Source organism: Mustelus asterias, chromosome 12, assembly GCF_964213995.1.
Source record: "Mustelus asterias chromosome 12, sMusAst1.hap1.1, whole genome shotgun sequence".
Classification (NCBI taxonomy): Eukaryota; Metazoa; Chordata; class Chondrichthyes; order Carcharhiniformes; family Triakidae; genus Mustelus; species Mustelus asterias.
Genome location: NC_135812.1, coordinates 97,226,529 through 97,242,405, shown reverse-complemented (window position 1 = coordinate 97,242,405; position 15,877 = coordinate 97,226,529). Strand labels below are relative to the sequence as shown.

Sequence of the window (15,877 nt, the reverse complement as noted above, 5' to 3'; positions counted from 1 at the left end):
CTGTGTCAACATGAAGAAGCATGTTGTTTCCCAGTTAACTGTTGCTGGCCCTCTTACAGATAAACCAACTTGCCAGTCTCGGTAAGCAATCAAGGTGTCTGCCACCTTTGAAACGCTCTTAAATCAGTACAGAAGTGATAAGCTTAACCTTCAGATAGAATAAAATAATTCACACAGACAAGTAAAGCTTTTAAATATGCTGAATCACCTATTATTGGCACATGTTGCATTTATATGCTTATACTACTTGCATGCATATACCACTTTCATATAATAAAATATTCAAGGGCACTTCATAGGTGTGTTATCAAACAAAGCCTAACACCAAGACATTAGACAGGTGACCAACAGTTATGTCAAAGAGTTAAACTTAAGGATGATCATAAGGGAGAGAGGAGGTGAAGGAAGACCGCAAAGTTTAATGAGGAAAGTCCAGAGCATTGGGCTGGATACAGCTGAAGACAGCCACCAATAATTGGAGTAAAAGAAAGAGGATGTTCAAAAGATCACAGTATTTCACACCAAATCAAACCTGGAATTGGTGAGCTTAATAAATTGGAGGATTTCAAATTAGTGGGCCATGGCGGTGACAGAAGTGAAATGCAGGGTTTAATTACTAAAATACAGACTGTATCTGGTCTTAATAAAATAACATTCTTGGAGAAACATTGCTGGCTAAAAAGGACAATTAACTGATTATATAAGATGCTTTAGATATGTTGCAATAGTGATTAAACCATGATTAACTGAAGTTTTAGTTTATAGAGAGCCAGTTGCCTCCACAACTGACATCTCCCAACACATTGCTGAAAGGGATATTGATGGTACCTTGATTATCCCATGACTCACCCCCTAAAAAAATCTGCTTACCTCTGCATATTCTGTTTGCTCCAAATCCTCTATTAAGGACTTGAGAGGTATCAGGTACAAAACAATATCACTTGCCTCTTCCAGGCCTACATTTAATAGAAATAGCACACAACAGAAAATAAATTTAGAATTGATCAGTTACCAACTACTTTTACTTCACAAAACTGAAGTATAACCAACAAATCACAATATAAATTTCCATAAATATAATGCATGTATTTATCAATCAGCATAGAATTACAGAAGCAAAATCTTGTTACATTGTTAGTACCTGCCCTAATGTCGTCATGAAGGCTTTTCAGAGCTGGCCAGTAACTGCTCTTGGATTTTTCTAGAACTTCAGAAATTTTGCGCACTTTAGGCATCCACAACTGAAAAACAAAAACATTTTTAAAATGATTTATAAAAGGTTATATGCTTTACAATAATACTTCTCTTTGATACTGGGGCGCAATTCACTTGTGAGAGTAAGCACTCCCACCAGTGGGAAAACCAGAGTGCTAGCAATACCTGTCAGGTGGGATTCTCCCACCTTCAGCATTTAAATTTATGCAAAACACGTCAGCACCCCTGCTTTACAGAGATCGGGATGCCATTTTTTAATTAAATATATATGAGGGGTTTTGCATGGGCAGGCAGGAACCTGCTCAGGGCCGGCGGGATGGGCCAGTAACATTGTGATGGGTTTGCTGCCAGGGGAAATCCCATTTTAGGCTGGGCGCACGATTCAATGTGCCATCGGGATTCCCACCAGGGGCTAGTGGGCCCAGTGAAGGCTGACCAAAGTATAGAACGTGCAAATTTTTTTTCGAGAGGAATGACAAAAAATATTTTAAATTTATATATATAATGATATCTATAGAAGTTATAAACAGGTCACAGAACATTGTAATATAAGCATGGAGAATCAATTTATTTTCCTGTTTTTGATTAATTGCTAATGTTTTTTTTCTCTAAAGAGAATTTCCCCACAGTTCCAAATGTTTTTACCCTTTATAATCTATTTTACAGTTCCACTCATACCTCCATCTCAAGGCATAAACACAAATCTTCATCTGAACAGCTAAAACTGACACTCTCATCTAGGTGCCTCATCACCCGGTGAGGAGGGGAGCGTGAGAGGAGGAGGACCTCCTTGTGAACCTACTCCTGAGCCTGGCAAAACTTGCCATCAACAGATCCAGGAAGCAGGTGATCGAGGGAGCTGTCCGACCCGACTAACTGCCCCTCTACCGGGGCTACATTTGCGGCTGGGCATCCATGGAGAGGGAGCACGGGGTGTCGACTGGCACCATAGAGGTCTTCCATACTCAGTGAGCACTGCGTGGACTGGGATGTATTATTGACCCTCTTAATCATGTTTGAATTGTCTAAAGTTTTATTTGTGATTTCTCGTTTGTTAAAGCCTGTATCCTTTATGATGCTGCCCCTTTAATGTGTCCCTCAGTTTTTTTGATTTACTTTAATTAATTAATTGTTTTCACCCAAAATAGGGTAAACCACAAACCCAGAGCAATGCTCTGGAATTCCATGCTTGAATCCCACCATAGTAGATGATAATCGCCCTGTGGCAGACATGGGTGAGCTAAAAAGTTTTAGATAGTGTGCCCTGGTGATGTACATTTCTGTACATCACATGATGTACATGTGGCTTTTGCTACCAAATAAACCTGTTGGACTTTAACCTGGTGTTGTTAAACTTCTTACTGTGTTTACCCCAGTCCAACGCCGGCATCTCCACATCACGATGTACATTTCTGCCAGGTGCATGACCTGAACTACGACGTTAAGCTCCCTTACACAGTCTTTGTAACTCCTTGCAGCCTGTCTTTTACCAGCATCTACTCAAAGTCTGACCATGGTCGCCTTGCACCCCATCTCTCACCCATCTGGAGTACTGGTTGTCATCAGGGAGCCGCTGTTCAGGAAACCGCACCTCCACCAATACCATTTCCAGTGGCTGGCAGGAAGACAGGCTGTGGCTACCAGGGTGACTAGGATCTGGGAAGTGCTGGATTGCAGAAAAGAATGGCTTGGATCACACTTTACGAATTAGCACCTAGTGCAGCAGTGCACGTCCAACCCATGGCCAAAGCCATCCATGATCTCAAAATGGTCATGCTCAGCCCCAATGGCACACGAGGACTTGATGATGCCCAGGTGTGCAGTGGACTACCACCTGAGCACACCCCTACTCGGGTGCAATTTCACATTGACCTCAAGCCCCAAACCCTGCCCTCAGGAGCTGGTGCCCCACAGACTGAGCTGCTTTATGGAAATTACCCTCCACTTTTTTGCATGGCACGGAGGGATTTCCTGTAAGGACTACTGTTGCACTCCCTTGCCCTGGCCCGCTGCCTGGACACGCCTTGGCACTCATTACGACCATCCAGTGGTGGAGATCCCCAGTGGAAGTCTTTCTACACAGGAGTCATCCTCCTTGTCATCAGGGACCTGAGGTGAATGGTGTGGCACACAGACGTCCCATACAACTGTAGATTGCATCAGTTCACGACTTCCAAGATGTCTGTGCTTTTTGAGGCCCAGAGTTCATGACCACGTGTATATTTGTTTTACACAGCAGATGGTTGGTGCCTGGAACTCGCTGCCAGGGGAGGTAGCGGAAGCAGATACGATAGTGACTTTTAAGGGGCGTCTTGACAAATACATGAATAGAATGGAAATAGAGGGATATGGTACCCGTAAGAATAGGGTGTTTTAGTTCAGTCACGCAGCATGGTCATTGCAGGCTTGGAGGGCCGAAGGGCCAATTTCATGCTGTAGTTTTCTTTGTTATTTGTTCTATATAGGATGTTTTAGACTGCACTCCTTTTTCAGTTATTTAATAAACCTTTTGTTACAACCATACTCCTGATCCAAGGGCACTCAGTGCAGAGAGGATGGGAGAAGGAGGACCTCCTCATGAACTTGAGTCTGAGCCTGCCCAAACTTGCCATCAACAGGATCAGGTAGCGGGCAACTGAGGAGGTTGGCTGACCCGACTGTCTACCCCTCTACCATGGCTACATTCACAGCCGGGTGCCCTGAAGAGGGAGTATGCAGAGTCCACTGGTACCGTCGAGGCCTTTTATGCTTCGTGGGCACTGTAAGGACTGGGGTGCATTATCAACCTTCTTAATCACATTTTAGTTTGTAAATTTTTTTTGTTTAAGGCAGCATTCCCTTAAGAGAAGTTCCATGTTCGAATCCCATGATGGTAGAAGGTAAAGATTGTCCTGTGGCAGGCATAGGTGAGATGAAAAATATTCACCTGGTGCAGAGAGGGGTGGGGAAGGAGGAGGACCTCCTCTTGAACCTGCTGCTGGGCCTGGCTAACCTTCGGCATCTCCACATCATAACCTTGCAATCAACAGGTCCTTTACTTGACAATCCATCTTTGCCCAGTTGAGGAATCCTGGCCAGTGAATTGGCAGGAGCCAGATGCCCAAGAGCATTGCTCACCTTGTGGAGAAGTGATGGCCTCGTGGTATTATCGCTAAACTATTAATCTAGAAACTCAGCTAACATTCTGGGGACCCAGTTTCCAATCCTGCAGTGGCAGATGGTGGAATTTGAATTCAATAAAAAAAATCTGGAACTAAGAATCTACTAATGACTAATGATTGTTGATTGTTCGACATCTGGTTCACTAATGTCATTTAGGGAAGGAAATCTGCCGTGCTTACCTGTTCTGGCCTACATGTGACTCCAAAGCCACAGCAATGTGGTTGACTCCCAACTGCCCTTGGGCCACTAGTGATGGGCAATAAATGTTGGCCAACCAGCAATGCCCATGTCCCACAACTGAATAAAAACAAATCACCTGAGACTCTGGAAAGGACTGCTCTGGATGTTGCCTTCCAGGCTTCGAGTTTGAGCGGCGGTGGATGTCCAGCTCATAGCCAATGCCATCCGTGACTTTAAAACGGTCATGCTCGGACCCAATGGCACTCATAAGTACATAAGAAATAGGAGCAGGAGTAGGCCATCTAGCCCCTCGAGCCTGCCCCACCATTCAATAAGATCATGGCTGATCTGATAGTGGTTTAGTTCCACTTACCCACTCTCTCCCCATAACCCTTAATTCCCTTATTGATCAGAAATCTATCTACCCGTGACTTAAACATATTTAACGAGGTAGCCTCCACTGCTTCAATGGGCAGAGAATTCCAGAGATTCACTACCCTCTGAGAGAAGAAGTTCCTCCTCAACTCTGAACTAAACTGACTCCCCCTTATTTTGAGGCTGTGAACTCTAGTTCTTGTTTCCTTTCTAAGTGGAAAGAATCTCTCTGCCTCCACCCTGTCTAGTCCCTTCATTATCTTATATGTCTCTATAAGATCTCTCCTCAGCCTTCTAAACTCTAACGAGTACAGGCCCAATCTACTCAATCTCTCCTCATAAGCTAACCCACCTGGTGAACCTTCTCTGTACTCCCTCCAAGGCCAATATATCCTTTCGCAAACAAGGGGACCAAAATTGCACACAGTACTCTAGTTGCGGCCTCACCGATACTTTGTACAATTGCAGCAAGACCTCCCTGCTTTTATACTCCATCCCCTTCGTGATAAAGGCCAACATTCCATTTGCCTTCTTGATCACCTGCTGCACCTGCAAACTGAGTTTCTGCGATTCATGCACAAGGACCCCCAGGTCCCTCTGCACAGTAGCATGTTGTAATTTTTCCCATTTAAATAATAGTCCATTTTACTATTATTCCTTCCAAAGTGGATAACCTCACACTTGTCAACGTTATACTCCATCTGCCAGATCCTCGCCCACTCACTTAGCCTATCCAAATCTCTCTGCAGACTTTCCGCATCCCCCACGCAATTCGCTTTCCCACTCATCTTTATGTCATCCGCAAACTTTGTTACCCTACACTCGGTCCCCTCCTCCAGATCGTCTATGTATATGGTAAACAGTTGAGGCCCCAGCACCGATCCCTGCGGCATGCCACTAGTCACCAACTGCCAACCAGAAAAGCACTCATGGTCTCGAGGAGGTGCAGGTCTGCATTGAACATCTGTCTGAGTGCACCCCTGCTCAGACAAAATTTCACACTGGTCCCAAACCCCAAACCTTCCATCGGGAGCCTGGGCCACCTCTCTGAAATGCCCCCTGTGCTCTTTTGCACTGTGCACAGAGGTTTCCTGTATGGTCTGCTGTTGCACTCCCTTTGGGGGGAATTTTACCATTTTGAGTCTAAGTGCCGGATCTGGGCGTCAAATAGATCCGCGCCTGGAATCCTCTTTGCAGCGCGCTCATACGCATTTTGCCGGCTCCAGCCCGATCCGCGCTGTGGCTGGGGCTTAGCGCTGGCGGACCAATCGGAGCTCTGAACTGCGCATGCGCAGTTTGAAAAAAATCTGACAGCGCGCACGGGCGTGAAAAAAAAAGCAGAGAGTGACTCTCTGACGTTCATCCTCTGGTCGGGGGCGGGGGGGTGGGGGAGTGTGACGCATCATCCCCTGGGGGGGGGGGAGGAGAGGGGGTGTGACGTCTCATCCTCTGGTCGGGGGGGGTTCCGCTGCGTGTCTGCGGCCGATCCCTCCTGGCACCATCACTAGTACACTACCAGCCACAGCCATCTCTCCCACTCTCTCACACCTGCAGGGAAGAGTAATCTGTGGCTGGTAGTGTACCAGTGATGGTGCCAGGAGGGATCAGCCGCAGACACGCAGCGGAACCCCCCCGACCAGAGGATGAAACGTCACACCCGCTCTCCACCCCACCCCAGGGGATGATCGGTCACACCCCCTCTCCACCCCCACACCATGGGATGATACGTCACATCCCTTCCCCTCCCACACCCCCCCCCACTCCTCGCAGGGGATGAGACGTCACACCCCCTCTCCTCCTCCCAACCCCCTCCCCCTCCGACCAGAGGATGACCTGGGTCAGAAAGCCGTTGCAGTCTCTGACCCCGCTCTTCGGAGGCTGCAGCGGCGACTTCAGACTTTTATTCTGCAGGTGGGTAACAGCGCGGACGCGGATCGGGCCAGAAGACGGTAAAGTGGGATTTGGCGGTAGAGTTGGGCGCGCGGTTCATTAAGTCAATTTAAATGCATGCAAATGCATTTAAATCGTCGGGCTGCCCGATTCAGGCGCGCGCCGGACCCGCGCCCGAATCGGGTGTCGGTGACGCCGCGATCTGCTCGGATTCGGGTGCAGATCATGGTATCGGCCCGACGCCCAACTTTACCGCGATTTCGCACCCGAAAACGGGCATGAAGTTTTGGTAAAATCAGGCCCTTTATTTCCGTGCCCTCACCTACCATCGTTGCTTTATTGCTGTCCGGCAGCAGAGGTCCCCACTGGAGGTGGGCCCTCCGACTTATCATCGGGGACCTGGGGTGAAGGGTATTGCACACAGCTGTCCCATACACTCAGTTGCTTCTGTTCCCAACATGCCTGGCCTTTTTGTGGCCTAACGGAGTCCATGGACCATGCTGACACAGGTTGTTTCACAGGTTTTCAGTTTCTTCAAAAAAAACTTTTGTTACAGTTTTGCAAGTGAGATTTGGGCCCACATTGTCATTTATGCTGACGGCTAATGCAGGTTCAAAATTCCACCCCACATCTCACAATCAAAACTCTCTGCTCTCTCTGTCTCTACAGTCGAAGAAACTTACGTTTCCAGGAAGGAACTGAGAACCATGTTCCTGCAGCCATATCCACTCTGACCACTGCAGAGAATGGTGCAATGGAGATCAGAGGGTTGTACCTTAACTGGCTATAGGCAATTGAGTCTTACAAAGACCTGGTGACACATTTTAATATACCTCTGTATTGAACACCATCTCATGATTGTAAACCATTTCTGCAGTTAGCAAAGATGAGTAGCATTGACCCAAGGTTTACAGGTGCTTTTCCACCATCTGGTCATTTCTTTTATCCTCTGCTTTTTCCACACCCTTCCTGACTGATTTTTTCCAGGCATTCCAGTCAGCAGCAAGGAGTTCCCTCCCATTCATCAACTCCAATCTCAGTCAACTTGAGGTCTCCTTGAATCATGGAGCCAGGCAACCTTTCGATTTTGTGCCAACAGCATGCCTGTCAGGTAACCAGGTAGCATGTCTTTGGGTATGCAGCGAGTCACATGATTCAGCCAACTGAGTTGCCATTGACTCAAGAGGAAAACGTGTGGATGATTCCTTCTATAGGTGTACTTCTATACTAGGCACGCTCTTGCCAGGAGATACCCAATGTTCATCTCTGGCAACAAAGGTGGAAGCTGTTCAACTGCTTTTCATGGCTTGCACAGCTTGTCCACGGTTCGCTACTGTAAAAGTGGGTGCTGAAAACACAAGCCTGGTACATGTGGAGTTTTGTATTTTCAGCTATAGAGTCATAGAGACATAGAATCATAGAGGTTCACAGCATGGAAACAGGCCCTTCATCCCAACTTGTCCATGGCGCCCCTTTTTTAACCCATAAGCTAGTCCCAAATGCCCGTGTTTGACTCATATCAATGTATACCAATCTTACCCATGTAACTGTCTAAACGCTTTTTAAAAGACAAAATTGTACCCGCCTCCACTACTACCTTTAGCAGCTTGTTCCAGCTGTGTGAAAAAATTGCCCCTCTGGTCACTTTTGTATCTCTCCCCTCTCACCTAAAACCTATACCCACTAGTTATAGACTCCCCAACCTTTGGGAAAATATATTGACTATCTAGCTGATCTATGCCCCTCATTATTTATAGACCTCTATAAGATCACCCCTAAGCCCCAGAGAAAAAAGTCCCAGTCTATCCAGCCTCTCCTTATAACTCAAACCATCAAGTCCTGGTACCATCCTAGTAAATTTCTTCTGCACTCTTTCTAGTTTAATAATATCCTTTCTATAATAGGATGAACAGATCTGTACACAGAATTCCAAGTGTGGCCTTACCAATGTCTTGTACAATTTCAACAAGACGTCCTAACTCCTATATTCAATGTTCTGACCAATGAAAGCAAGGATGCTGAATGCCTTCTTCACCACCCTGTCCATCTGTGAGTTCACTTTCAAGGAGCTATGAAACTGTACCCCTAGATCTCTTTGTTCTATAACTCTCCCCAACGCCCTACCATTAACTGAGTAAGTCCTGCCCTGGTTTGATCTACCAAAATGCATCACCTCGGATTTATCTGCCATTCGTCAGCCCACTGGCCCAATTGATCAAGATCCCGTTGCAATCCTAGATAACCTTCTTCACTGTCCACTATGCCACCAATCTTGGTGTCATCTGCAAACTTACTAACCATGCCTCTTAAATTCCCATCCAAATCATTAATACAAATGACAAATTAGTTAGCTGTTGATGCACAGTCGACTTCTCAACTTTGACATGATAGCTGTGTGGCCTTAGCAATTTTGGTGCTGATTTCAGCATGAAGGCACAAGTTGGTGATTGGTATGCGAAGCTGTTGACGACCTCCAGAGTGAAGCTGTTGAAGTTGATGGAAGGTTGGAGGCCGGGAACGTTTCCAGTGCCTGGGGCCAGCATGTGTGCAGGAAGTGTTTCCAGCTGCAGCTCCTAGAAGCCCGCATTTCGGAACTGGAGCAGCGGCTGGGGAAACTTTGAAGTATCCGCGAGGCGGAGAGTATCGTGGATGGCACATACAGAGAGGTGGTCACATTCAGGCTCAGACCCCACAGGCAGGAAGGGAGTGGGTGATCACCAGGCAGAGCAAGATAGCTAGGCAGGCAGTGCAGAAATCAACTGTGGCTATTTCCTTGCAAAACAGATATACCATTTTGGATACTGTTCAGGGGAATGGCCTTTCAGGGGAAAATAGCAACAGCCAAATCCTTTGCACCACGGTTGGTTCTGCTGCAGAGGAGAGGAGTAAAAAGTGTGGGAATGTAATAGTTATAGGGGATTTAATTGTAAGGGGAATAGATAGGTGTTTCTATGCCTACAAAAGAGACTCCAGGATGGTATGTTGCCTCCCTGGTGCTAGGGTAAAGGATGTCTCCGAACGGCTGCAGGACATTCTGAAGGGGAGGACAAACAGCCAGTGGTCATAGTACAGGCTGGTACAAACGACATAGGTAAAAAAGGGGATGAAGTCCGAAAAGCAGAATATAGGGAGCTAGGAAGCAAGCTGAAAAGTAGGACCTCAAAGGTAGTAATCTCAGGATTACAATCTGGGCCACGTGCTAGTCAGAGCAGAAACAGCAGGATACATAGGATGAATGTGTGTCTGAAAAGATGTTGTGAGGAGGAGGATTTCAGATTCCTAGGGCATTGGGTCCGGTTCTGGGGGAGGGGGGGACCTGTACAAACTGGACAGGTTACACCTGGGCTGGATCAGGACTGATGTCCTTACTTCATGGGGTACTTGCAAGTGTGATTGGGGAGGGTTTAAACTAATATGGCAGGAGGAAGGGAACCTTTTGCAAGGATTCAGAGCAGGGGGAATTAAGAACAAGAAGAAAAGACAGTGAGGAGAATAATGAAAGTGATAAGCAGAGAAATCAAGGGCCAGAGTCAGATAAGGACCAAGTAAAAACTGGTAGGGAATGGAAAAGAAACATTAAAAGTGCCCACCTTAAGGTTTTGTACCTGAATGCTCAGAGCATTTGAAACAAAATGAAAAAGTTAGTTTTACAGATAGATGTAAAGGGGTGTCATATAATTGACATTATGGAGACGTGGCTCCAAGGTGAGCAAGGATGGGAACTAAACATTGAGGGCTATTCAGTGTTTGGGAAGGACAGACGGAAAGGAAAAAGTGGTGGAGTTGTATTGTCGATTAAAGATGATATTGATACGATATTGAGGAAAGATATTAGCATAGATGATGTGGAATCTGTATGGTTTGAATTAAGAAACAACAAGGGACAAAAAACATCGGTGGGGGTGTTATACAGACCACCAAACTGTCATGGTAATGTTGGAAAAAGCATTAGACAAGAGATCAGAGATGCATGTGTTAAAGGAACATCTGTGATTATGGGTGACTTTCATCTGCACATAGATTGGGACAGTCAAATTAGTCGCAGTACAATAAGAGGAGGAATTTCTGGAGTGCATTTGGGTTTTCTGGAGCAGTACACTGAGGAATCAACAAGGGAGCAGGCCATCTTGGACTGGGTGTTGTGCAATGAGAAAGGATTAGTTGGCAATCTAGTTGTGAGAGAACACTTGGGGACGAGTGACCATAATATGGTAGAATCCTTTGTCAAGGTGGATAATGATGCAGTTGATTCTGAGACCAGGGTCCTGAACCTCAATAAAGGTAACTATGATGGTATGAGGCATGAATTGGCCATGACGGACTGGGAAACATTACTGAAAGGAAAGACAGTGAACAGGCAATGGCAGGCATTTAAAGAACGAATAGGTGAACTCCAGAAGTTGTTTATTCCTGTTTGGCGTAAGAGTGGTAAGGGAATTGTCGCCAAACCATGGCTTACAAAGGAAATTAGAGACAGGAATCAGATTCAAGGAAGAAGCGTACAAATTGGCAAGAAAAAGCAATAGGCCTGAGGATTGGGAGTAGTTTAAAATTCAGCAAAGGAGGATCAAGGGATTGATTAAGAGGAGAAAAACATAAAAACTGACTGTAAAAGTTTCCATAGATATGTAAAGAGAAAAGGATTGACAAAAACGAATGTAGGCCCCTTACAATCAGAAGCAGGAAAATTCATAATGGGGAATAAAAAAATGGTTCAGGAATTAAATTTGTTAGTAGAGAAATGTTTTTTGGGGAAATTGATGGGATTGAATGTGGATAAATCTCCAAATCCTCATAATCTTCATCCCAGAGTACTTAAAGAAGCGGCCCTGGAAATAGTAGATCAATTGGTCGCTATTTTCCAGAATCCCTACAAATTCGAGGGTAGCTAATGTAAGCCCACCATTCAAAAAGAGAAGTAAAGAGAAAACAGGGAACTACAGACCAGTGAGCCTAACGTCGGTACCGGGGAAGTTGCTAGAGTCTATTATCAAGGATTTCATAACTCAACATTTGGAAGGGAGTGGTATAAACAGATGAAGTCAACACGGATTTACAAAAGAAAAATCATGCTTGATGAATCTATTGGAAATTTTTGAGAATTCAACTAGTAGAATAGACCGAGGAGAACCAGTGGGTGTGGTTTATTTAGACTTTCAGAAAGCTTTCGACAAAGTCTCACATAACAGACTACGATGTAAAGTTAAAGTACGTGGGATTGTAGGTAATGTCTTGAGACGGATAGAAAGCTGGTTAGCAGATAGGAAACAAAGAGTTGGCGTAAATACATCATTTTCTGATTGGCTGTCAGTGACTAGTGGGGTTCCACAGGGATCTGTGCTAGGACCCCAACTGTTCACATTATATATTAATGATCTGGAAGAGGGAGCTGAATGTATTATCACCAAATTTGCAGATGATACAAAGTTGGGTGGAAGGGTGAGCTGTGAGGAGGATGCAGAGATGCTTCAGCATGATTTGGACAGGCTGAATGTGTGGGCATGTGCAAGGCAGATGCAGTATAATGTGGATAAATGTCAGGTTATCCACTTTGGTGGCAATAATAGGAAGACAGATTATTACTTGAATGGATGTAAATTGGGAGAGGTAGATACTCAATGAGACCTTGGAGTCCTCGTGCATCAGTCATTGAAAGTAAGCGTGCAGGTGCAGCAGGCTGTAAAGAAGGCAAATGGTATGTTGGCTTTCATAGCGAGAGGATTTGAGTATAGGGATAGGGATGTTTTGCTGCAATTGTATAGGGCGCTGGTGAGGCCACACCTGGAGTATTGTGTGCAGTTTTGGTGTCCCCTTATCTGAGAAAGGGTGTCCTTGCTATAGAGAGAGTACAGCGAAGGTTTACCAAGCTGATTCCTGGGATGGCAGGTCTGTCATATGAGGAGAGACTAAGTCAGTTAGGGTTACATTCACTGGAGTTTAGAAGAATGAAAGGGGATCTCATAGAAACTTATAAAATTCTAACAGGGTTAGAAAGGGTAGATTCAGAAAGATTTTTCCCAATGGTGGGGCAGTCCAGAACTGGGGGTCATAGTTTGAAGGTAAGGGGTAAACCCTTTAGAACTGAGATGAGGAGACATTTCTTCACTCAGAGGATGGTGAATGTGTGGAATTCACTGCCGCAGAATGTAGTTGAGGCCAAATGTTGTCTGATTTCAAGATAAAATTAGACATAGCTCTTGGGGCTAAAGGGATCAATGGATATGGGGGAAAGGGGGGTTCACGATATTGAATTCGATGATCAGCCATGATCAAAATGAATGGTGGAGCAGACTCAAAGGGCCAAATGGCCTACTCCTGCTTCTAGTGTCTATGTTTAAAGTGGAGCCTCTGATCCTGGCCCATAACTTTGGTTTTCCTGATACTGATTATCTTCTTTCAGACATGAGAGAACCAATCGTCCAGCTGTTGCAAAGGAATTTCAGTATGGGGTCTCAATGAAGCCTCATCAGCAAACAGCAACTCACAGACTAGGACTTGTTTTGCTTTCATCTTAGCGCAGTTGGCTGGGTCATGTGAGCCACTGCAGTCTTGCTAAATTGAGCAGCTTGTCATCTTCTCTGGCATGCAGGTCAACACCCTCATTTGGGCCACAGAAAGCATGAAATAGCAATATGGAAAAAAATTGCCAAAGAGAGTTGGTGCCAGGTCGTAACTCTGCTTTATCCTGCTGATGATCTTGAAAGCAGCTGATTTTGTCCTTATTTTGTTATTAATGGACGTGTGAGAATTCAAAAAGAAGGTAGAAAAACTAGCATAAGGGCACTTTATCTGAATGCTCGTAGCATTCAAAACAAGGTAAATGAGTTGGTGGCACAAATCATTGCGAACAAGTATGATTTGGTGGCCTTTACAGAGACATGGTTCCAGTATGGTCACAACTGGCAGTTAAATATCCAGGAGAATCAGACTGATTGGAGGGACCGACAGGAAGGTAGGGGAGGTGGTGTAGCTCTGATATTTAAGGATGACATCAGGGTGGTAGTAAGAGATGATATAGGTTCTATGGAAAAGAAGGTTGAATCCATTTGGGTGGAAATTAGAAATAGTAAGGAGAAAAAGTCACTGATAGGCGTAGTCTTTAGGCCACCAAATAATAATATCATGGCGGGGCGAGAAAGAAACAAATAACTGATGCATGTAAAAATGGTACAGCAATTATCATGGGGGATTTTAATCTACATATCAATTGGTCAAACCAGGTCGGTCAAGGCAGCCATGAGGAGGAGTTCATAGAATATATCCGCGATAGCTTCCTTGAACAGTATGTAATGGAACCTACAAAGGAGCAAGCTATCCTACATCTGGTCCTGTGTAATGAGATCGGAATAATTAATGATCTTGCAGTTAGGGATCCTCTCAGAAGAAGCGATCACAGTGTGGTTGAATTTAAAATACAGATGGAGCGTGAGAAGATAAAATCCACTACCAGTGTTTTGTGCTTCAACAAAGGAGACTACAATGGGAAGAGGGAGGCGTTGGCTAAGGTAGACTAGGAACAAAAACTTTATGGTGGGACAATTGAGGAACAGTGGAGGACTTTCAAAGTGATCTTTCATAGTGCTCAGCAGACTTAGATAGCAGTGATAAAGAAGGATTGTAGAAAAAGAGATAATCAGCCATGGATATAAAGGAGGGTATCAAACTGAAAGAAAATGCATACAAAGTGGCAAAGATTAGTGAGAACCTAGAGGATTGAGAAATCCTTAAAGGTCAACAGAAAGCTTCGAAAAAAGCTATAAAGAAAAGTAAAATGGATTATGAGAGTAAATTAGCTCAGAATATAAAAACAGATAGCAAAAGTTTCTACAAATATATAAAACGAAAAAGAGTGGCTAAAGTAAACATTGGTCCTTTAGAGGATGAGAAGGGGGATGTAATAACTGGAAATAAGAAAATAGCTGAGGCATTGAACAGGTATTTTGTGTCGGTCTTCACAGACACAAATAACATGCCAATTGGTCAAACCAGGTCAGTCAAGGCAGCCATGAGGATGAATTCATAGAATATATCCGCGATAGCTTCCTTGAACAGTATGTAATGGAACCTACGAAGGAGCAAGCTATCCTACATCTGGTCCTGTGTAATGAGATCGGAATAATTAATGATCTTGCAGTTAGGGATCCTAGAAACATACCTAGAAAATATCATCATCACTAAAGAGGTAGTGTTGGGCAAGCTAATGGGGCTAAAGGTAGACAAGTCTCCTGGTCCTGATGGAATGCATCGCAGGGTTCCAAAAGAGATGGCAGGAGAAATAGCAAATGCACTCGTGGTAATTTACCAAAGTTCGCTGGACTCTGGGGTGGTTCCTGCAGATTGGAAAACAGCAAATGTGACGCCACTGTTTAAAAAAGGAGATAGACAAAAGGCGGGTAACTATAGGCCGGTTAGCTTAACTTCTGTAGTAAGGAAAATACTTGAATCTATCAAGGAAGAAATAGCGAGACATCTGGATATAAATTGTCCCATTGGCAAGACACAGCATGGGTTCATGAAGGGAAGGTCATGTTTGACTAATTCGGTGGAATTCTTTGAGAACATTACATGTGCAGTGGACAATGGGGAACTTGTGGATGTGGTGTATCCACAAATCCAGGAGGCATTTATCAAGGTGCCACACCAAAGACTGCTACATAAGATAAAGGTGCACAGTGTTACAGGTAATGTATTAGCATGAATAGAGGATTGGTTAACTAACAGAAAGCAAAGAGTGAGGGTAAAGGGGTGTTTTTCTGGTTGGCGATCAGTGACTAGTGGTGTGCCTCAGGGATCAGTGTTGGGACCGTAATTGTTCACGACTTACATGGATGATTTGGAGTTGGGGACCAAGTGTAGTGTGTCAAAATTCGCAGATGACACTAAGGTGAGTGGCAGAGCAAAGCGTGCAGAGGATGCTGAAAGTCTGCAAAGGGATATAGATATTCTAAGTGAGTGGGTAAGGGTCTGGCAGATGAAGTACAATGTTGGTAAATGTGAGGTCATCCATTTTGGTAGGAATAACAGCAAAATAGACTATTATTTAAATGGTAAAAAA

General features: G+C 44.7%; 1 protein-coding gene across 1 annotated transcript in view; it reads right to left on the bottom strand.

Moving 5' to 3' along the window:
• The window catches only part of LOC144501720 (dynein axonemal heavy chain 17-like), an 832,067-nt gene that overhangs the window by 767,247 nt on the left and 48,943 nt on the right, over positions 1-15,877 (bottom strand). Inside the window, exons 5-6 of the mRNA XM_078225682.1 lie at positions 1,142-1,241; positions 871-956 (exon numbers count right to left, since the gene is read on the bottom strand). Coding sequence (XP_078081808.1) covers positions 871-956; positions 1,142-1,241 — 186 coding nt within the window. The remainder of the gene's footprint in view (positions 1-870; positions 957-1,141; positions 1,242-15,877) is intronic.